The following is a 23,781-nucleotide window of genomic DNA, read 5'->3' as shown; positions in this document are numbered from 1 at the left end:
CACTACACTTATGTTCCACTGTGGATAATGACACTTTCTGACCCTTCTCAGCCTTCACCTTCACAAGCTCTTGCTGTTGCAGGACTGATTTTTGCACCAAACAGTTAGAACAAGTCTCCTTCCTGGAAAGCATAATGACTGAACATTCCTGTTCAGGAACAGGAATGTTCCTGAACAGGACAGTATTCTTTTGGCACATCCACGGGTGAGTCTCCAGTTTCCCAGTCAGAAGATTTCAGTGATAAAAAAAAAAAGGCTGTTCTTGACATTACAAATAAAAAAACTAATTTATACAAAAATTTTGATGTTCTCTCATCATTATTAGCATCTATTTTACTTTTCAGGATGCAATTGCATGCAACTTGCATGCAATTGTCTTTGTAGATGAACGTGTCCCCTTCACGTGTTGCTCTGTCTCCAAGGATGAACCAGACTTGCGCCAGTGTTGGTTTCTGTAGATTTTTTTTTCATGATGTCAAACAAGGAAGCAGTGTTTAAGGTGTTGCTTAAAGGGTTTATTTGGAAGTTATTAGTGGTAACTATTTCCTTAACCTGCAGGAGTATAAAGATGTCATGTCACGTTGGAAAGGCGAATACACCGAATGGTAGAAAGCTAACACATACTTCTATCAGTCAGCTGATTGGCCAAGATAGTGATCATTTTTCAACAAAAACTATGAGAGCAGGAAAGCACATGTACATACCAACACTCTGACGAAATAGCTACAAGTTTTATCCATTTTTGATGGAGATAGGTTGGATTGAGTCCCAGCTGATCTGGACTGATAAAGCCAAAAGGCTAAACTAGCGCTAGCTTAACAGGGGAACAAGAAAACTGTTAGCACAAATTGTAACAGCTGTCTTGTGACATTGTTATTTTGTCAGACTTTTACTACTCCCTTACACACCACTCTGTTTCACTGATATGAACGGTTTCAGATTAAGTTGTTTCAAATTTAAAGTCAGTGAAAAGGCCTACATCTGACTAGCTTGTTAGCCTTCCATCACTAAGAAGATTCTTTTACATTCCAACAAGCTCAAAGTGACATGACGTCTTCTTCAACAGGTAAGGGAACTGCTACTTAGAATAGCATCACAAAAACTTCAAAAATATTTCAATGAACTCTTTTGGCACATCCACGGGTGAGTCTCCAGTTTCCCAGTCAGAAGATTTCAAAGTCATGACATCGCCGTCTGGGATTTCCAAACCTAAATGACATTCATTGTCGTATAAATGTCAATGAATGTCATTTAGATGACACTATATTGTATGTGGATTTCTGACTTTGATTAAAGAAAATGAAATAAATAAATAAATAAATAAAATCAGAAAATAATACCTCACTAAAAAACAAAACAAAACACATAAATCCCTCTAAGCATAAGAAGAACAAACCAGACAAAACTAAACACAGACACTTTAATATCATGACAACAAGAAAAAACAGGCACACATCATCATCCTCTACCATACCTAAAAGTGGGTGTGAGGTATTTTTCCCTGCAGTAGAGAAAACATATACTATGTAGAAATCAAGCTAAACAGGTCCTTAGCCAAAACTTGTTTCTTATTGTTCCAGTTGTTTAAATCTTTTTACATTTTGCTCTGACTATAGATATGGGCAGGTTTGGGCAAGTAATTTTTTCATCCCATACACACACATTTGTCTTTCTTGAATGGCCTGTTTCTCTTTCTGGGGAACAGAAGTTGTGGGTTACTATTTCAAGGTTCCTGGAAATGGTGACTGACTTAAAAACAAAGCGTATATGAAGAAAATTGTAAATTAGATTATAAGGATTTTATTAGGTGCAAATGAATGTGGCGCATGGGATATAAACATGCATTTCTTAATAAACCAAACTTTTTACCACTGTTTAAGTGTACTCAAACTAAAGACAGAGTTTCTCTATAGCTGTGAGACTGTGCTACTGCAGCAAAATTTGAATTCTCTTGAAACGACACATCCTGACCAACGCTGCCAAGCAAAAAAATGTGGGACTGAGACTGAATAGACTGCTGAGACCTTCTGAGGAAATTATACTAATTTCCTCAGTGATAATGGCTCAGATATCTCAGTGGAATATTGATTGAGATCAAATAAACTGAATGGGATCCTGTCAAGACAAAAGAGGAACACGGCCAAAGTTTAGTTGAAAACATTGCCATGAGATTCTGAAGGAGTGGTGAAAATGTGTTTTCAGGGATGCACTTTTATTATATTTTAAATATTAGATATTCTATAGTTCATTCGGGACAAAACTGAAGGCTGTCTTAGTAGATGGCACCAACCTTCAAAGAGCAAATTTTACTGTCAAACTGATCCATTCAGATAAAGTTAGAAATGTAATATTACATCTGATTCAAAGTTTGGTTTTTAAAAGTCTCAATAAAAATGTTACAAAAATAATATGTTTTGATGCGTTAATAAAGTTGCTAGAGTTAAACAGTTAGTCTCTCAGTCTATTGCAGAGACACAGGCGTGTGGTTATATGGTTTTGAACATTATTCACACTATAAGGCTATTTCTTGTGGTTGTGAAATTTATCTTTTTTTCTTTCTATTTTTAAATTAACTCATTTCATTTCTTATTGTATTCTTAGATCCTTACCCTCTGTAGTTATTTTTATATAGTAATGGTTGTTGTAAATTTTATGTATTTATTATATATTTAGATTTTCAATAATACATTCGAATATATTAGCAAAAATACATACCATGTAAAAATCAATAGCGGTGTACTTTCATAACCTTTTCAGCATACTTTAAAACAAGAGCCGCCCACCTTTTTATTTAGAATATATTAATGAGAAATATTTCATTAATATATCTAGAATATATTAATGAGAAATATGCTTTAAGTGACTTTTATATATGGGTAAGTGTATTCAATTTACACTTTTTGTAATACATATTTCTAATAGTTGAAAAAAAGTAACTTTAATTAAATATATTGGCCACTTACTAGAAGCAAATTTGTGAAATATAAATAAAACTAAAACTGTTTTAAGCATATGTTTACAAATTATGTATATTTAATCCTAGTAGGTGTAGGAATTCCTGCTACATATGATAAGTATTACTGAAAGCCCAGAACGACTCGAGAAGCTCAACAAACATCATTGTCCAGTATCATTAATTCTCTGTTTAATATCAAGACCAACAGGATTCTCTGTCTTGGTGCCAGATCCTGCTCTGTCCAGGCCCTGATGTGTAAATATGGTAGCAGAAGGCGCAGCATAGACAGGATGTTTTATCTTTGTAAATCATCAGTGGAGCTCTTTCCAACCACATTTTGTGTTCTTGCTTGTTGGAAACAATAATAAACGCTTTATTTACAGAAGCAACAGCACATTTGTTTCGAGGCTGGTGTACTCTTGTAGAAGTACATAGCTTTTCACTACGGCCAAGGAAATCAAATCTAACATCCGCGTAATGTTTGTATTTATTTATTTTTTCAAATAAGTAATGAAACGTGAATAACCAACCAGTTTAATGATAGAAAATGAGCAGATGGGAAAAAAAAAACACAAAAAAAAAACCGTGCAGCTTTGCAACTGCTGCAGCCTGGGGGCGGAGCCTTTTCCAGCAAGCAGCGCGAGAAGAATTAAAAATGCTTGACGTCAGCCACGTCAGATTTCAGTTGTCCAAGATGGCGAAGGCGAGCGGGCCGAGGAATAGAAATCACTTCGGTTACAACTCGAAAAGCCGACTCGAAGACGAAGGTAAACTCCCGCTGAATTATTTAGTCGAAATTTTAGAGAAAGAGAAAAGGGGTGCTACGTTTAAACGGGATAGAAAGAGAAAGGGTTTTATTAAGGTGGTCTTTGTTCCTCTCGCTTTTCCGTTAGTCAGACGTTTCTGTTTTCAGTTGGAGACCCGCGGTGTTGTGCCAAATCTGGGTTCCCCGGCCAGAATACGTCCTCTCTCCCTCTGAGACCCAAGCAGTAGCGACAGGCGGATGCAAATAAGCTCTGGTTCGGCATATTCGGTCTAGCCGTGTTTTGGCTGAGCATGTGTTGTTTGAATCAGATACTGACCCGGATACAAAACTCAACCCCGACACCTGTCGCCTCATTTATCCAAGCATTAACTTTCACCTGGCCGCTCCTTGATAACCGCCAGTTTCCTGCTGTTTTTATCTTTAAATTGGCCTCTTTTCCCTTAGGTCGCTCAAAAAATGCCTAAAAACCATTGACATTCCGTAGGGTATATACTCTGTATACGCTAATCTTATCCCAGTACTTACTCGGATATTTTTAAATGCACTATAAGCGGGCTGGAGAGTTTGCCAGCTAGTTTATCCCCTTAACTGTGAAGGAGCCCAAACAGTGCCATGCAGTCACTGGTTCCCTTGTTATCATGAAAATGACATCATTCTGGTAAATAATCAAATTATAACTACCAGTGTTTGTTTCATATTTATTTGGTGCAGTCATATTTACAATAAGACCTCATATTTTCAGTTTAAAAAAGGTGGAAAAGTACAGCTCAGTCTCGCATCCCAGAGGACGGGTCCACTCATCAGTCCAGTCAATCTGGTTCATTTTCTTTTCTCAGTCTATGACACATCTGTAATTCAAACGAGAGATTAAAAAAATGAGTGCGCCTGTATTTTCTGTTAACTAGTTCAACTGAATACGTTGTATTTTACTTGTTTTATATATATTCGGCCATACATAAGTAAATGTGATTCATGCTGTGCTGGTGGTCTTCTACGCAGAAATTGAGCATCAAAACATTAGCTAAAAAAACATCCAAAATCATGCAGTGCATGATGTTTTTATTTTCTGACTGAAAAAAAATTCTGGTAGCTTTTAGTATATGGACTAATAACTAGAATAAACACTTGCAAAATTGAATAGTATTGTGCTCATCCTCCTCCTTATAGAATAACTTTAATCAGCTTATAGTTTGCTGTATAAGAAAAGATGCCTTTGTCGTTTGCTAACTGTATTTTTATACCAGCGTTTCTGTAAGACTGTTGGGTGGCATTGCTTTAGTTTCCGTGCCATGGCTGTTGGTGTGTTTTTATTAGTGATTTTTTTGTTGTTTGTTTTGGGCTAGAAATATGGCCATGCAAATTAATTTGGCTGTATTGGAAGTGAGGGATTGTTTTAATTGGATGACCGTAAGTGTGTCGCAACAAGTGGGGGGTGGGGTAGAACTGTGTTGCTCTATACCAGGGGTCTTCAACTCCAAAATTCAAGGGCAGCTATCCTGCTTCAACACACCTGAATCTAGTAATCAACTCTGGAGAACTTTGCTGCATGCTTTAAAAAAAAAATCAGTCTTTTGATTCAGATGTTTTCATAATATGTAGCAGTTATACACTTAACCATGTGGTCTTATTTAACTTTTGTTTAACCGGCCAGGATATCAACCTTGATATGTTTTATTTACTTCCTGCAGTGGCAATCTTCTGCCATTTTCTTCTGCTATATGTGATACCATTAATATCTTTGGATTTTAAAATTTAGGATTAACAGTTTTAAAGACTTGATTTTAGGGAAACTCTAAGAAAATAGTTTTTTTTAGCCATTTGCTTTTTCACTGTTGCCCCATAGTTGCTCAAGTCGTCTTAGACCAGTTGTGCCAAACTCCAGTGACGGAGCCCAGACTCTGTAGGTTTGAGACGTTTGTCTGCTTCGAAGTATCGCAGACAGACTGCTGACTTACTTTCTCAGCATGCATCACGCTCTCCAGAGGCCTGGTAATAAGTTATCATTCGATTCAGGTTTGCTGAACTCAGCGAAAGCTCTAACGGATGTAGGATTTTTGCTCTAAGAGTTTGGTCGCCACTGACTCAGACTTTGTATTTCTGAATTTGACCATATGGCTTATGAACTCAATTGTTAGAATCTGATCCGATTGAATTTTAACTACGGGGATTTTATGTACGGATGCCGCTCAATAAATTAGAATATTACCGAGAAGTAAATTTATTTCAGTAATAGAAAGGTTTATGTTGAATAGATTCAGTGATATATTTCAAGTGCTATATTTTTTTCTTTTGATCATGGAAACCCAAAATTTAATCTGAAAATCTGAAATAAAAAAAAGGAGACGACAATAAAAAAAGGAATTTTAAACAGAAATGTTGGTGTGCTAAAAGTATGTGTGTGAAAGTACACTTAGTACTTGGTCGGTTTCCGTTTTGCATGATTTACTGCATCAGATCAAGGTGGCATGAAAGAGGTCAGCCTGGGTCAGTCAACTTCGGAGGTAACGTAACAAATGTCTGCATTGTTGGATCTGGTGTCCCTCGTATTATTATTAGTATTACAGCTCTACAACACTGGGAAAATATATAATTTGACTGTTGAATATTTGGATGAAAATATCAACTAGGAGTGCATGATTTCTTGTAAACATGTAATTTGTCATTTTCCTGACACTACTTCCTTTTCAGTCATTACAGTGGTCCCACCATAGACATGGAGCTTTAGGACCTAACTATTGCAGCTTTGCCTTGCAGTCCTCTCAAAGCCATGGCTATTTCTGCTGCATCTTTTCCTAACATGTTGTCCTTCCACTGAACTTTGCATTAATATGTTTGGATGCGACACACTTTGAACAGTTTCTGTAGCTTGACTGGGGAAACCAAGCAAGCAGTCTTGACCATGGTTGTGTGCACAACTATGCAGCCACAGTGTCAGCTGCAACCCATAAGCATCTAAATGAACAAACTCTTGTAAATGATTACGCTGTGTGTAATGCCTTTTATAATAAAATAGGCATTTTGGATTGAAGTAATGAAATAAACTTATTTTTCAGTAATCATAACTAGTCTCACTTGTGACTGGATGTTAGTTGTAGCTGCCTTTTTAAAACCTTGAAGTGGCATTTACTCAAAATAATGAAACAAAATTAATTTGAAGATTTTTAAGTGTATGTTTTTCAATGTGAAAATTGATCTTTTGGAGAGAAGTGACATTTAGTTACATTTTCTGAGTGATTTTTAGAGGCTAACGTACATTACGAGTATAAATCTGTTATCATATTGACCTTTATGTCTGATTTCATAGAGGCTGACTCCATCTTAATCTGCACTTTGTCCTTGTTGGTTGGCCTGAAGCAACCAAACATTTGCCCTCCCTGAAGCGAGGATCAGATGGTTTGATACTGTAAATGTTGAAGTGTTTGAAAGATCAGATTGCTTTTACTCTCTGCATCACTGTTTCTGTTCGAGTTGAAGCTTTAGGACCGAGTTTTTTGATTACTCAGATAAACGAGTAATCAAGAATATTTCTAAATAAAACTTTAGTTGCTTGCAATTTTGCTTCCCATTTCTTACTCAATAAGTGTCATTTTTTTAAAAAGTCTAGATTAATGATTTAGAGCATTGCTATAGTTAGTGGACCTTGGTGTCATCAAAGGCTATGTCAGATGTAGAGCAGGAGTCACGGGAGTTGAAAGCTGATTTTTGTGTTCAGTGTACTAATGTAGGTTAGACTGCACAGATGCAGCGTGAACGATGGAAGCTTATGAAAATTACAAAAGAGATGATTCCTGTTAACTAGGGCTGTTGTAAACGAATATTTTAGTAATCGAGTAATCTATCGATTATTCTTACGATTAATCGAGTAATCGGATAAAAAAAAATTATAAAATGAAATATTGGTAAATCTGGCATAATACCGGTGTTACTATCAGATATCAATATCAGTCCAATTTTTCATATTTGAGCATCCCTAACAGTTGCTTTTTTGTAGTTTAGAAAACTAACCTGTAACAATAATAGCTCACTTTCTAAGTTAACCAGAAGAAAAGTTATAGAAAAATCTGAAATTATATTGAATTTAATAACAAAGAGGCAGGCTCAGAAATGTGCTTATAAAAAATGTCTACAATCCAGCTTTTAGTTTATGTATTCATCTTCAGTGAGTTTAATAGATTAATTAAACTCACCTTGCCACCTAACCTGTCACGCTTTGGGTTTGAAAATACGGGAAATGCCGCCTGGAGTCGGAGGAGAGGGCGAATGAACGAACGTAAGATGGGTGGAGGGGAGGAAATAGACCAGCGGACTGACGAACCGTTAGACCGGGGGACGAACACGGGGGGAAGCAATACGGGATATTTACGACACCTTCACTGGTCACACTCAGAAACTCATCTACCAGCCATGTACGATGCGCTCCGCCACCCGTTTCTTCAGACCGGGATATGAAGTTTATTGTGCGGTTCGTCGGTAAAGCTACATTTACACGGTAAGCATCAGCTACTCAGCCGCCCGCCCTGTTCAGTCTATCCGCTCACCTCAGCGCTCTTCCCGCCGTTCGCTTTCAACCAGCAGCCCCGGAGGAGAAATGCTGCCGTACTCCAGGCATTCCCCCAGTCATTTTAAGGATGCTTATTGGTTCCCCAAAAACGATAAAAAGTCGGGCATTATCATCAATCAATAAAATCCCCATGGGCCAATCTTGAAGATTGGACTTTATGCCGCTGAGACTTAGCTTTTGTCAACAACTCAGAGGCGGAAGTGAGAGCTCCGCGCAACGCAAATGAAGTCCCGGTCGGAACACGGTGCGCTAAATAATAAAACATAAATTAACGAAGCTTCGAGGCAGGTAAATTTTCCTCGAGGAATTTTAGTAATCGAGGTACTCGAATCATTCGAGGAATCGTTTCAGCCCTACTGTTAACACACATCGAACCAGTGGCATCCGTTGGTAAATTTGTGAGGCTATTTATTTATTGGTCAGGTACAGGACGGAGTGCTGTACCTGACCTGCAGTAGTCCTTCTAGCCACTGGGGAATTTACCGACACGGTCCCTGCTTGGACTTTTCCTGGTAAAACCTACAACAAACTCTACTAGTAAGATGTTAATCCAGGGGTGGACAATCCTGGTCCTGGAGGGCCGGTGTCCTGCAGCTTGTACAGTTAGGTTCTCCAGAGTCCTACTAAAGACCTCATCATTTGACTTAGGTGTGTTGAAGTAGAGAGACATCTAAAATTTGCAGGAGATCGGCCCTCGAGGCCTGGAGTTGCCCACCCCTGGGTTAATCTAAAGCTCTACATTAAAAACAAAGATAAGAGACTAATTTGACTCTTTCAAGTTATTGATAAACTAAACATGAAGGGGTACTTTCAATAACTGCCCCAAATGGATAGAAGATATTATACATAAAAAAAAAACACTAGAAAAGAAAGCCAAGCACTTCAGACTAGATGTGACTGCACATTTTGTTTCTGAACTAGCAAATATTAAACCTGTTTCCCGAAAAGATACACATTTACAAGAGTTCAACTGAGCAGCTGGTGTTTAACAGCTTTCCTCCTTTGACACAGAACATGAATCTGGGCAAGAGATACTTTGCAGAATTGGATTTGAACATAATCACTTATTCTGTTGCAGTTCTGTAGTTTCCTATCGTAATTCTAAAACAGCAGTGGTGCCAGTGCATTTAAATACAAACCTTTGGTAACAAAAAAGAAAAAAAAAAGACAATGAAGTTTGCAACATGATGTCTACACATTATACCAAATTGCAACCATCTCCTCAGTTTCAGAGTGTGCAATATTGTAATCACAAAGGACTGTTTGGGTGCAACATTATTGCAGCCTATAATAGTTCAGGTTCCAGTATTAGTTTGCCTCTTGGTTAGACTTTCAATGTCTTCATGCCCACAACTGATGGAGCTTTAATGATTGAGATGCCAAAGCTCAAGGAGAGTTGTTGGGATGTGATGATGATGATGATGACGACGACAAGGAAGAAACTGAGCTGTGAAATGTCATTTAAGGACAGTTGAAATTTACTACATTTAGCAATTTCTTGTTTTGCTTTTGCCTTGCAACCTGATTTTCGTAAACATAAAGATTTTCATAAAGAGTCTCTCTATAGATTTGGTTATTTATAATTGATTTGACACCAAAAGCTAAATGTAATATTAAAAAGAAGACATTCACATGTCTGCTACTTACAATCATAAAACGGTTCAGAATCAAAATCAGAAATCCTTTTCTTCCAACTTTTTCATTTCTTAGAGTGCAGTGCAGTAATTGTTGGCTGATAATATATTCCTAGTGTTATGAACTTGCATATTTCATGCTAATACTTTGCCAGTTACAGTCTGACTCCAGCAGATGTTCACAGCGGACACAAAGGACGTTGCTCAGAACGCTAGAAGTCAGAGTCATAAGCATACATGAGAACTAGAAAAAAGAAGAAAAAAGGCGCATATCTGATGCTCCTAATGGCAGTATTATCAATATTATTCCCATCTCAAGGTTTTCTAATCCAATGATCTGATATCTTGGTTACTTAAGAAGGATCAAAGTATGATGGCAGACTTTTCTTTTTGTTAGGGTTTTTTAATTCTTGCTTTGACCTCTTTATTATAAAGGTTCAGTCGGGATATTTGAACCATGCTGTGCTTCCTTGTGCACTTTCTCTCCTCCTCCACATGTTCTCTGTTGCAGTGCAATGCTGTCTCCTTGCAGTCCCTGCAGAATGCCGTCTTTGTGTCAGTCCGCTTCTCTCTACGGCTCCAGTCTGCTCCACTTTATTTCACTAAGTGCTTCTCTGGGCTGGATGGGAACCTGCAGTGCCACAAACTGAGGAAGTGTTCAGCGCTCATTTGTGTGCAGAGCAGATTACAGTAACCGACTTGTGCTTTAACCTTGCAGCAAGTCCAGGTTGATTATTGAATGTTAGATTTACTTTTTTTCCCTGGTATAAGAGTGTTTGTTGCCTTAATGTTTTTAAATATTCCCCTTAACCAGCTTCCAGAGTTATTGGTATTATAGTATGTAATTAATTATCTTATGATCTTTACTATTAGAAAATGGGGAAAAAAATCAATCAAACTGAAAGTTAAAGATTTTATTTCTTTGTCAGCAAGTTTGACTTTGAGGAAGTGTCTCTTAGACTTGTAAACAAACTGAAAGTGACAAGTCTTGATGGGAATTACCGTATTTTCCGCACTATAAGGCGCACCGGATTATAAGGCGCACCTTCAATGAATGGCCTATTTTAGGACTTTTTTCATACATTAGGCGCACCGCATTATAAGGCGCATAGAATAGACGCTTCATACTCTATTATTACACATCCACATTAATAAAGAAATGGTCCCCGAGTACTTTATATAGTAGGCTGGCCCAGTCGTTGTTTCACTCACGGTGTTGGTGTTGCGATATTATGCCCAACTGCTTTCTGGGTAACACAGACCAACCGACACGCTGCCGCTGCAGTCTCTGTCTCTCTTCCCCTGCCCCTCCCCCCCTTTAAATGTATTATCAAACTTTATTAACAAACCAGTGTTCTGACAACTATCCCAGCATGCACCGCGCACTACTTCTTCTACGGGGAAAAAGAAGTTGGCGGCTGCTTACCGTAGTGGACCAACTACGTAAGCAGCCTACTGCATGTCTGTGTAAACATGACGTCTTTCATTTCGATCTGAGTTAATTAGCGTAGCATTTCTGCCGGATTTTCACAACATATCAGCCACGACAATGGACAGGGGAACCAACAAGTTCATGTCATCTTTTTTGGACGACATCAAGGTGTTTGAGCCACTGGATGCCTCCAACATTGTGCGCGTCACAGCTAAAAGCTACCGATAGATGAGGAAAACAGCAGATCCTCACACCCTCAGCATAAATATAGCTGTGGACAAGATCACTGATGCCTATTGTTCTTGCAAGGCTGGGTAAGTCGGCATTCATGGTTTTGATGGTCCACAATGTACATTAGCATATGTTTACTACTGTAGCTTGTGTTTGTGAGACGGTCACGCACGTGGTAGCTGCACTGTGACCTAAAATGGGCATTAGCCAATGAAACGCGGCCCCTGTGGTAAGGTCCGTTGCTGGACCTGTTGTGGCTCAATATTGGTCCATATATAAGGCGCACCGGATTATAAGGCGCACTGTCGGCTTTTGAGGAAATTGAAGGTTTTTAGGTGCGTCTTATAGTGCGGAAAATACGGTATTTGAGATGCTTAACTCCCCAGGTAACTTGGGGCGGCTAAGTGATTGAGTGACTGAGATATTCGGATGAGTAATGTTTGAAATTTGTGGTTCAACTTGTCTTGATACATTTTTGACTGAGTTCAGGAAGTTTTATTCAAATCTTTACTCTGAAAGAGTTCCCCGATTGAAAAGAAGGAAGGGAGGTTGAAATGTTTTGCTTTCAAGGGAGTTAACTTAAATTAACAGATTTACAGCTTGAAGAAGGAGCAGCTTTTCAATTGTGCTCATTTAAGGGCCTGAACGACTGCCACCAATATAAGCTAAACTATTGTGGCACACAAGAGATGTGCAACCTGATTTATATTTAATTGGACGGTTATCCCTGAAAAATCAATGTGACAGACAGTAAATATAAAAATACTGTCCTGGTGACATACTTGCTTCGTGTCCCTTTTTTTTTTTTCTTTTTCCCCGGCCCTTTGTGTATTTCACCACAAGGCTATTTTCAGTTTGACCTAGATGAGAAGTTCAGAGTGAAAAACAGTGTTCGGTGTAGCGCAGAAAGCAAGAGGAAAGCATCCTCTCTCCAGTTTGATGTAGTTTATTATTTTTCCTCGCAATCAAATGTTACATCTCGACTATAAAAAAAAAACTTGCATGCCTTAGTTTCGGTCTGGTTTACCTTCTGATTCTAACATTGACCTATCATGACGAGGTGACTTTTGTTTGTATGTTTATCTTTCTCTTTTTGCTTTCTGAAGGGTTTAAAGACATGGAAGATGGCCCGATCATTCGCCGCAGTCAGAGGGCTCCTCTCGCTCGGCCAGAAGACCTGATGGACGGGTTAAACATCAGGACCATTACCCCAGAGTCCTATCAGAGCGACAGCATCAGTCCTTCACCAGATGAAGGGATTGAGGAGGAAAAGGTAATATTTTAACATGTTTTTTTTTCTTTTTCTTTTAAGCTTCTAAAGGTCTTCAGTTTTTTTTCCTCCTATGAAAGTCAGATGTTTTTAAGGTAAAATTGTATCTGGAAGACAAAAAGATGATCATTGAAAAAAGGGAATTTAGAATTATAAATGTGTATGGCACAGCTGGTCGGCAGGGAGAGCTGTCTTAATCTTCATGAGCTCATTTGGATGCCAGTAAAAGCTGATTTTGAAACTCTCCTTTTAGCCTGTGGCGGAGGAGAGGCCGGGGCCCGTCCAGATTGTCCAAGCCAACGAGAGCGATGGCATCTTTCAGCTGGACGCCGCTGCGCTGGAGAAGATCCTGCTGCAGGATCATGTGAAGGACCTGAACTTGGTGGTCGTGTCTGTGGCTGGAGCGTTTCGGAAGGGCAAGTCCTTCCTGCTGGATTTCATGCTGCGCTACATGTACAATCAGGTACGGTTAATATTCGTTTAGGATTTTAAAATTACAAGGGCACATATGCTATGCCAAGCAGAAGGTCGCATACACTCACTGTTGCATGAAAGTCATTAATTTTGGAATTTTAGTGGTGCTTTGAACTCCTTTTTTTTAGAGAGGAACATGTATACAACCAACGTCTGATGTTTGTATTATTGTGTTGTAACCAGAGGTGGGTAGAGTACCCAAAAAATATACTGAAGTAAAAGTAAAAAATAACTGTCCAAAAAATTACTCAAGACAGACAAGTAAAAAAGTATTTGGTAAAACGTCTACTCCAGTATTGAGTAACTGATCAAATTATCAATCATTTAATATTTAAAAATTACATCATCGGATGAACCGATGATGATGATGAATGTGTGGAAATGTTGGTATTTTAAGGAACAAAATGACGATTTAAATAAGTAACGATAAATAACAAAATTGGGCAAAATATTTTTTTTTTCCAAATCAGTTTCTTTCAATATAAAACTAATGAAACTTTAACCAAATCTGCAGGTGTGTGTCTTTGTCTGGTGATTTTTATCTTTTATTTTTTTTAAAACATGTTTGTTTTTTTCATTCAGTGGGTAGAGAATCCAGAAATTTTACTCAAATAAGAGTGGCGATGCTTCATAATAAATTACTCATGTAAAAGTAAAAATACAGTAAAAATTCTCCTAAAAGTACTTTTTTTTTTTTCAAAAACGTTGCTTGAGTAAATGTAGCTAGTTAATACCTAACTGTGGTTGCAACACACAACTGGGTTCAAAACTGAACTATTTTCTTAACAATACAAGTGCATTAATAAGGTTAATAAGAGCAATCCCAATCCATCATTAAAAGCCACACATTAATATAAGTTCATAATGAGTGCATGTGAATTTTCTGTTTGCACAGTATATGTTGGGATTAACTCAATTCAGAATAGATTTTTATAAAATTGAAACATCCCAGTAATAACTCGTATTGGTGGAACTTGACAGTGTGGATCATAATTTTTTCACTACCTTCTCAGTGACCTCGGTAATTTCTTGGTTGATCTTTCTCCCTGCTCCATTTCTGCTGCATCTTTTTCATTTTAACACTCCTGCTAAAGAAAGAAATGCAGCAGAGCACTGGCTCTGTGTTGGACCCCATGGTGGAGACCTGCTGGTGAAAAGTCCACGTCTCAGAGTTTGAATGTGCCTTATTTAAATGCTGAACTCTTTCTTTTCTCAGAAGTATAAAAGGGAAACTTTGCAAAATGTCATGCTTTTGAATCATGTTTCTAAATGGAAGTTTAAAGTTCTCAGTTTCCTTTGACACAATGATTGTTGCTATGGATGAGGATTTTCTTTTCTTCTGTTGGATGGGACTGCAGCGGTGTTCCTTTGTGACAAACTACTTCACATTTTTGCTTTGTAGTGCAACAATACTTGAAATATGGCATTTTTTGTAGAAGTGGATGACAATAATTTTTTATTACAACTATCTTTTCCCTAATGTTTTTATTGTTCGTTTTGCAGAGATCGGTCTCATCCAAAGTAAGTTTAAACCACTGTTTTTGGAATAACGCCTTCTCTTCTACGACACACTCTAAACAACTGCTGCTTGTTTTCATTTGTGATATTCTGGGTTGCACTGTCAAAAGGAGCCTTAAGAGACATGGAGACATTACCCACTGCTAATTAGGAGGAAATTTACTGCTCACACAATCCTTTAAGATCTCAAGACTCTGTCTCTAGAATGTTGTTAAAAAGTAAGCCTCATGTAGCTTTTATAGGATTTGCTGCAGGGGGATAAATGCTACAATCCAACAACTTATTAGAGCATTTGAGAGTGCTGAAACATGAAATGTACTGCAGGTGTTGTGTGCCAAGTTCTGCTTAACTTGGATCATTTAAGCATTTCCTTTTTTGTCTCTTCCATGCTGTTTTTCCACCATCGTGCAGCACAGTGACGCGTGGATAGGAGGAGACCATGAACCTCTGATTGGGTTCAAATGGAGGGGAGGCTGCGAGAGGGAGACCACAGGAATTCAGGTGTGGAGCGACGTGTTTGTGGTTGAAAAGCCTGATGGCAACAAGGTATGTTTTTTTTTTTTTTTTATTCCCTGATGCAATTGGAAAATCTTAACCTCCTTATTTAGAGTGAATTTTTCCACACTGACTTGTATTTTGTAGGTCGCTGTACTCCTCGTCGACACTCAGGGAGCATTTGACAGCCAGTCCACCATAAAGGACTCTGCTACTGTGTTCGCTCTCAGCACCATGACCAGCTCTGTCCAGGTAACAGAAAACATGTCATTTGTAGGAATGTTTACGTTTTGCTTCTGCTAGAGACAAACGTGTGATTTAAAATTTGTCCTCCATTTGCTCGTCTTCAGGTGTACAACCTCTCCCATAACATCCAGGAAGACGATCTGCAGCATCTGCAGGTTTGTGTTCCTTCTTTTTTTCAAAAACTAAATAGTTATTTTGACTTTTTATTCTTATTTTCTGATTTTGTTTTTCATGAAGCTCTTCACTGAATACGGACGGCTGGCAATGGAAGAAACTGAATCGAAACCTTTCCAGGTGCTCACTGTTTTATGTCTGAATCCAGAATATACAAGCATTTAAAACTAATTAAACCAAATTAAGTATCACCATAAAACATGCCTATTACTTATATTTGTCAAATAAAAATATAATAGAAAATGGGTCAAAATTTGCGCTGCATAAAAATTACTAAAAAAAATTTTTTATGACTCTCTTACTCTATAAAGTGTTATTGGTGTTGCTGCTCAGTACTGGCCAGAATCAGATTTATGCTTGAAAATGCAGATTTTTAATGTCCAACCTGATGTAGTGGGTTTTATTAAAATAGGGGGAAAAAAACATAAATTCTTGTGTGTGGGGAAAAGAAATCTCATCTCAATGATTCCTTACAGGTGCATCTTAGTACTTTAGAATCTCATTGAAAAGTTTTCAGTCCTTCAATTCAAAAACTGAAACTATTAGATTGATTACACTCACGGCATTTGATCGTAGTTAAGATGACTGACTGGACCTTTGTCCAGCAGAAGGTCATTGACATGGAGACTGAGCTGCAACATGTCCGTGTTATTGAAGCTGGCTGTTCAGCGTGCAGTGTCCAATCAAATTAAGCTGCTGGAACAACTTGTGCAAAATAACAAGTTGTGGCTGAAGTCACTGGTTCAAAGCCACCACAGACATACTGGCCTGTCTAAGACATATGGGCTAAAACTGTCACATTTCTTAAAGACTCTCCTCAGCCAGAGACACTAGAAGTTGTTTTTATTTTTGACCCAGAGGGAGGAAAAATGACGAGACGGTTGTTCGCGGGAACAAAACTTTCTTTTTAAAAGTACATTTAATCGAATTTTGGAGCATTACGTTGGTCCTGTTGCTTACAGGATGCCGTAAAGATGCTGATCTAATGTTTTTGATTCCAAAAATAGACATTTAAATTTTATATTATCTCTTGAGATGTACCTTTGTTTGTAGTTGCTGAATAGCAGGGAGGTGTCTGAACTTAGTCACTCTTTCTCCAGCAGCCTGTCCACTTTTTAACCCTGGTTTATTCAAGATGATTTCTACTCTTTAAACAATCCTCATCAAAATTCTTTGTGAGCACGACATCGCATAAAACCCTATAAATCTAACTTGTGTGTTCATTATGAACTCCCAAGATTTTCCTAACCATCTTTTTTTTTTATTTTTTTTTAAAAGTCCTTAATGTTCCTGATTCGGGATTGGAGTTCTCCGTATGAATATGATTATGGACTGAAGGGAGGACAGGCTTTTCTGCAAAAAAGATTGCAGGTGAGATTTGTTGGAAATGTTTGCTTGTTCCTAAAATGCATGGAGACGCGTGGATTTGATCTGAATAAGAAAACTTGCCTCCAGACATTTCTCCACAATGCCTTTTTCTATAAGATTTAAGAAAATGTAAATCTGTGCGTTTACCGACCATTTGCTCTGACAGGTTAAAAACTGCCAACACGAGGAGCTGCAGAATGTCAGGAAGCACATCGACTCCTGCTTCAGCAAGATCAGCTGCTTCCTGCTGCCACATCCAGGCCTCAAGGTGGCCACCAACCCAAAGTTTGATGGGAGGCTAAAAGGTGGGTCTGAAATGACTCTAGCTCCTACTTAGAATCCAGGTTTTAATATCCGTGTGATGCTTGGATGAAACGGTTTTGCTTGTGTTCGTCTCAGACATCGAAGATGATTTCAAGACGCAGCTGGCTGAGCTGATGCCTGTGCTGCTGGCCCCAGATCAGCTGGTGGAGAAGCAGATTGGTGGAAGCAAAATCACCTGCAAGGATCTGGTGGAGTACTTCAAGGTGCTGCAGCGATTTCTGAATAGCTTTAGTGTCGGTTTTGCTCTCAAATTGTACTAATAAGTACACAAATTATAAAATTTTATTGATTCTAAGAAATATGTCTGTTGCCACCAAAGACTTCTCACAGCGTTATGGATGGCAAGTCCAGTTTGAAACTTCCTGCTTTGTTTCCTCAGCGCACCTGAAGATTTTTGTCCAATTATTGATTTAAAAGTTTTAAAATAACGTTTGATTTGCTTGTCGTTTTTTTTTTCTGTAGGCCTACATAAAGATTTACGAAGGTGACGAGCTTCCTCATCCAAAGTCCATGCTGCGGGTCAGTTGCCGTGTCTTCAAACAAAATAAAACGATTAATGGAGTCTGTTGAAAGTTTTGAAATAAATGTACTTAGTTTTTAATCTTTTAGCCTCCTTAAAGCTGGGTGTTTTCTGTTGCTGTTTTATCCTATATTTAACGATATGTTAATGGGCTCATGAAGTTATTTCACAATGATGAACACGATCAACTTTCAGCATCTGCAGAGCATCAAATTGTGCAAACATTCAGAGAGCGTTTGAGTTTAAAGGGCGAGACTAGAAACCTCGTAATGTTTGGGAAACGCTTCTAAAATCACAGGCCTGAATGAATTAACAAGTAGAACATTTTTATGATTGTCATATTTGTAAAACTTTAACATTTTCTTGGTCTGTTAATTAATTTTAAATGTCTTTTTTTTTTTTTACTGTTTGTGATCAGGCTACAGCAGAGGCCAATAATCTGACTGCCGTGGCTGGAGCCAAAGACTTGTACGGCAAGAGCATGGAGAAGGTGCGTACATTATGATTAAAAAAAAAAAAAAACTCGCCAAAGCCAAAAATCATCCAATAATATGAGAAAAAGAGCAGAGAGCATTTATTATCAGACTGTTTAACGCTAAACCAGCTGTTCACTCATTCAGGTGTGGCTGCAGAAGTGACAAAGCCTCAAGGCTTGTAGTCAAACTGAGAAAAGTCATTGGAGTTCTCATAGGATGTTTGATAATGATAAGCTTTCAAGTGTTTTTCTCTTAAAAGCGGACATGCTACTGTGTTGTTGAGGAATTTAACTCCACGCATAAAGTAGTAAAATTGTTTTTGCTTAAACTGGGAACATGTGTGACATAGTCCTTGTTTTATTTATTTTTATATAATCGCATATTTTACCTAAAAACATCAAAAATGGGACTACATCTATTTATGAAGTAACTTATGGGATTTAAGGAAATGTAATGGCATAAAGCCTGAAGACAAAATGCTTGGTTCTATTTTGTCCATGTGACTGAACCTCTGGTCAAGTGGATGCTGCAGCTCCCCCTAGTGGCTGCTGACAATTTGAAAAATTAATGCATAACAATAAATTGGCTTATAAAAAATATGAGCACTGCTGCAGTATGGTTTGGAAATAGAAGTTATTTCATCAGTCTGACATTTTCCAGGCCTGGAGGGGGGAAAAAGTAAAATGTACTGAATCGGAATCATTTGGTGTTGGAGCAGCCTGCTGCTCTCACTCTGTACATCAGAGCTTCTGTAGCAGCAATACGCAAACACACTCTGGTGTGTTGCTGGTTGCAATAAAATTCGCCACAATTCATATAAATGTCACCCCTTTCATTATTTCCAAAATTAGCCAAGCTGTGAAGCCGGGGCACCTGAGACAGCAAAACCTGAAAACATAAAAAGTTTTGAACAAGTTTCAGATAAACACGAAAGGAGAAGTGCTGTAGCTCACTAGACTGAGGAACCAGATAAAGCACGACTAAATGGTTTAAACCTCAATGTTTGAACTGAGATCAGAGACCCACATCCACTGGTCATGTAAACATCTAATTGATTTTTATCCTTTTGATCTCTGGGCGATTAACCTCATTCTTCTGGTAACACAAAGTAGGTTAATTTGTGTCTCTGTGTGTTTCAACAAAATAAGCTCCTAAAACTACAGATGCATAATAATAACACAATTATTATTATTTTTATACAACCTACTAATGTGAAAGGGAGGAAAGGAGAAGATGACACGAAGTCACAGAAAAGTTCACTACTACACTTCTTGATGGGAGCCTTTATTCTGAGCTCAGTGTCATGTTGAAGAAGACGATTTGAGCCGTCATGAACTCGGTCAGGAATAATACTCTGGTCATTTTTTCTTTTATTTCTTTGTTTCCCGTCCCGACAGGTTTGTGGAGGGGACCGGCCCTACATGGCCCCGGCCGACCTGGAGAGGTGCCACGAAGCTTTCTGCAAAGACTCTGTCACGTTTTTCCGCTCTGTAAAGAAGATGGGCGGCGAGGAGTTCTGCCAGCGCTACCAGGACCGGCTGGAGTTGGAGCTGAAGGAGGCCTACACCAACTTCTCCAAGCACAACGAGGGCAAAAACATCTTCTATGCAGCCCGCACGCCCGCCACGCTCTTCGTGGTCATGTTTTTCACCTACGTGTTGTCGGGGGTGACCGGCTTCATCGGCCTGAGCGTCTTCGCGGCGCTGGCCAACCTGGTCCTGGGCGTGGCGCTGCTGCTCCTCTGCATCTGGGCGTATGTGAAGTATTCGGGAGAGTTTCGGGAGGCGGGAATGTTGATAGACCAGTTGGCCGAAGCGCTCTGGGAACAGGTGAGCGATCAGAGTGAAAGCTGGGCGGAGTGTGTTCCTTTCATGTTGAGAATAAATTGATTTCTGTGGGATTATGAAGCGTAATTTTGTTTACAAGAAATTCATCTTGGTCAGTAGATGTATTCTGAAACATTTGACCAAATGGAGAATCTTGACCAAAGAAGTGGAGCAATTTCTGGTTTTTAATTCAGGATACACTAACGGGAACAATCTGATTGATTGGGACGCTGTTTTTGAAACCTGCCTCAAAAATCCAGTTGATGCTAAATCCAGTTTAGGCGCTTAATTCTCAAGTAATTTCCATCAGGATAAACATCAGGTGATTTTTGTGTAATTCTTGGCATTCTCTCTCTAGTCTCTCCATTTTATGTAGTTTGCTTGAAATATGTTGCTTTATGTAAAGTCTTTTGTTCTTATTTGGATGTATTTTGTCATCTCATAAAAATATACTGTATGGAGTCTTCAGAAATAAACACATGAGCAATGTTCCTTAAATCTTTCATTTAAAATTTTTGGCAACGCAGGGCTGAATGAATAGTATTTTTAAAGACCTTTGGCCTTAATTATGAGCATCATTACAGGATTTACTTGCTGTACTGATTTTTGAAGGGGCGTCCAGTTTGACACCAGTTTGATTTTGTGCAATGCAACATAGGCGTACCTTTTTTTTTTCTTATTTTGTTTTAATGAGGGCGCCATGTTTACGCTCGAGGTCTAGAGCTCATGTTGTAGTTTTTCTTTCCTCCCTAAACCCGCCGTTAGCCAGGAGAAGCAGCTGTTTTCTGTCCCTCATGTCTCCTGTTGCTTCTCCTTCCTTCCCGTTTGTCTCTTCTCGTCTCCCCTGCTTTTCAGAGGACAGTCAGAAAGGTGAGACGTATCGGTTCCCGTTTCTCGATCTTCCGCCTGCCCGCCTTTCAAAGCATCCCGCCTGATTTCCTTTCCTTCTCCTCCTCCTCTTTCTTTTTTTATGTGCTTGAATCCTAAGCGGTGCCCCTTTTTTCTTTTTCCCCCCACTCCAGTCTCGTCCCACGTCCCTCTCTCCTGCCGTCCATCTTCACACCAGTCCTCCTCGTTTAACTCCGCTGTTCCTCCTTGCTTTTCCTTCCAGGTGATTTCCAAACTCCTGGAGCCCGTCAGGAGCCACCTGGCGTGGCCCCTCTCTCTGCTCCCTTCCCTCCCATCAGGAGCCACGCTTGGACTCAAAGCTCTGGTTCCGCTCAACAACAACTACAAGAAGACCAACTAGCTGCTGGCCAGCTGCTGGACTCTCAGACTCTTAACTTTGCCTCTCATGTAGAAATGTCCTCTGTTTGCTGCTGTCTCCTTTAATCATCTTTCAGTCCTTTTTGTGTCGGATTCTTGAACTTTGTTTTGCTCGGTGCGGAAACCTGCAGAGCTGCAGCCGTCTGTGGATCATAAAAAGGCAAACTGTTTATAATCTTATTTAGATCAAAGTAGAAAAGTGGTTTTTATTGGACCATCTTTGGAGCATGTTGGAGTCTGCTTCCTGTGTTCAGTTTCCCTTTCAACATGAATGAATGCTGATTGTTGTTTTTTTCTCCTTTAGGTTTTGAAGCCACTTGTTGAAAACTACATGGAGGACAACGTCCGGCAGACGGTCTTCAACTCCATCAGAGCCAGTTTGGCAGAACAGGGCACCCAGCCCACCAGGTTAAAGACTGACTGACCGCGCTCCCTCTTCGTCTCCCCCATCATCATCATCGTGTTCCTCGTCTGTCCACTGCTAGAGCTGTGGGACTAGTTCAACACCAAAGCTGACCCTCTTTCTACATTTTGTTTTTGTCGGTGCCCCATCTCTCTGTTTTGTAGCCTTGCAGCGTGACCTGCTCTTCATCGCCCCCTAGTGCCTCACTCAACATGCTGCACACTCAAGGACCGAGCAGAGCGTCGTCTGCAGTGCTACATGTTGTCTTTTTTGTGCATTCATTGTTTTTTGCTGGAGTCGGACTGCACTCAGTTCAAGATGAAGGAAACTGACACAGCTGTGGGCAGCTGCTAACGATGGATGTACCACCCTTCAAAGTGCGCGTTTTCCTTTGTTTCCCTGACATCTTCAGCACTACTGACTCATCCGCTCGGAAAACCAACAACGGGTCGATTCCTTGAATTCTGTCGAAACGAAAAACACAAGCTACGGAAATAAAGCAAAGCTGTATTTCTTTCCCAACACTAGGAGGCGACGTTTTTAATGATCAAACTCTCTGGGGTCAGGCTGCCTTCACCTTTCCCTGTGTCCCTTTAATACTTCTTATAAATAACTGAAGAGCTGCAGGTAGCACCAAGTGTTTCCCTTCTGTCGTTTCTTTAAGGGGGTCTGTTTTTTTGATTGTTTTTAGATAGCAAAGTGTGCTTTGAAGCAGCCTTTGGTGTCTCATAGCAGATGTGCCAGTATTGAGCTCTGTGCATGCTGTAAAGAGCTTTTAGAGCCCAGCTATAGATGAGAGGTTAATTTTTAAACTGTTTTTTTTGTTTGTTTTGATTTTTTTCTCATCCATGCCTTCCATTAAAGCTGCACCAACACACACTGGTTGCAGCCTCAGAAGCTGTGGGAGCTCCAGCTCAGACGGTCGGTCTCATTCACGGTTTGAGTTGATGTTCTGTGAAGTTAGCTTTGGATTTGTTGAATTGTTCCTTTTTAAAAATGAGCTGAACTTGAATCTCTTGCGGGATGTTTCTCAGCCAGGGCTGGAACCTCCCAGAAGTAGAATGAATTGGATTTTATTGCACAACGCGAACCTCCCTGAGGAACTCCGTCATGTTTGTTGATTCTTTTAGCTTTTCACGCCAACAGCTGCACATGTCTTTCACGCCGATTCCATCCTCACCTCAATCAGCAGTCTCGTAATGTACAGTTTCTCTTTTTTCTGTGCTCGTATATTAAATCAGGCATGTTTGATTATTTAAATAAACAATGTACACATTTTATAGATCAGTTTTCCATGGCTATTTTCTTCCAGTCTGGTCTGGTAAAGGAGAAGCTCCTGCTGTAGGTTTCCATTAGCTGCTCATGGTCACCGGGACGGGCTGGACGGCTGCATGTTGTGGATACTTGTATCCAGACTGGACTGTTTGCTGGGCTGGAGACATTAGCCTGACTTTTAAAGATATCTCTGGTAATTTATTTTTGTTTAAAATGTTCATTTTAAGAATAAATCATACACACAGTCCTCTTGGCTCCTCTTGTTTTTTTCTGGAATCCCTTTAAGTCTTAATTATTTTTGACACTTTATGGCAACAAGGAGATAAACATTTCAACAGAAGCTTTACAGATTGTAGATATTACAAACCCATATTTCATAAGAATAATCTGTGTGCTTTTGCAATCTCAATACTTATGAAAATCAAAACGTTTACTAATCCCTTCACCAAATGTTTTCTGAAGCAATTGCATAATTTGAAGACGAAACTCGTTTTGAAATGTTCTTGCAATGGCTTAATTTAACCACATGATGGCGCCAACTGCAAGGAAACGAGTGGTAAGCTAAA

General features: G+C 39.2%; 1 protein-coding gene across 2 annotated transcripts; it reads left to right on the top strand.

Moving 5' to 3' along the window:
* The first annotated feature begins 3,378 nt into the window (after positions 1-3,378).
* atl2 (atlastin GTPase 2) lies at positions 3,379-23,462 on the top strand. Of its 2 annotated transcripts, XM_088013488.1 has the most exons (15): positions 3,379-3,723; positions 12,687-12,853; positions 13,104-13,313; positions 14,828-14,845; positions 15,254-15,388; positions 15,485-15,589; positions 15,688-15,738; positions 15,821-15,877; positions 17,036-17,128; positions 17,292-17,430; positions 17,525-17,652; positions 17,912-17,968; positions 18,388-18,459; positions 19,843-20,274; positions 21,842-23,462. In XM_088013488.1, the coding sequence occupies exons 1-15, from the start codon at positions 3,504-3,506 to the stop codon at positions 21,959-21,961; spliced, it is 2,004 nt and encodes a 667-aa protein (XP_087869614.1). In that variant the 5' UTR covers positions 3,379-3,503; the 3' UTR covers positions 21,962-23,462. The 2 variants fall into 2 exon arrangements, with proteins under 2 accessions (XP_087869614.1, XP_087869615.1); XM_088013489.1 differs by lacking the exon at positions 14,828-14,845 and having other exon boundaries at positions 3,381-3,723.
* Positions 23,463-23,781: the final 319 nt, after the last annotated feature.

This window comes from Poecilia mexicana, unplaced genomic scaffold (genome assembly GCF_051168715.1).
Source record: "Poecilia mexicana isolate PSO_F unplaced genomic scaffold, ASM5116871v1 scaffold_15, whole genome shotgun sequence".
Taxonomy (NCBI): domain Eukaryota; kingdom Metazoa; phylum Chordata; class Actinopteri; order Cyprinodontiformes; family Poeciliidae; genus Poecilia; species Poecilia mexicana.
Note: the sequence above shows the minus strand (reverse complement) of the source record. Positions and strands in the feature narration are given on the sequence as shown.

What these genes read in the sequence shown, in the direction of transcription:
- atl2 (XM_088013488.1), top strand. Translation starts at nt 3,504, where the DNA reads ATGAGCAGATGGGAAAAAAAAAACACAAAAAAAAAACCGTGCAGCTTT. An exon ending in AAGCCGACTCGAAGACGAAG is followed by an intron (nt 3,724 to 12,686) that starts GTAAACTCCCGC and finishes TGCTTTCTGAAG; the next exon opens with GGTTTAAAGACATGGAAGAT. An exon ending in TTCTGCAAAAAAGATTGCAG is followed by an intron (nt 17,129 to 17,291) that starts GTGAGATTTGTT and finishes TTGCTCTGACAG; the next exon opens with GTTAAAAACTGCCAACACGA.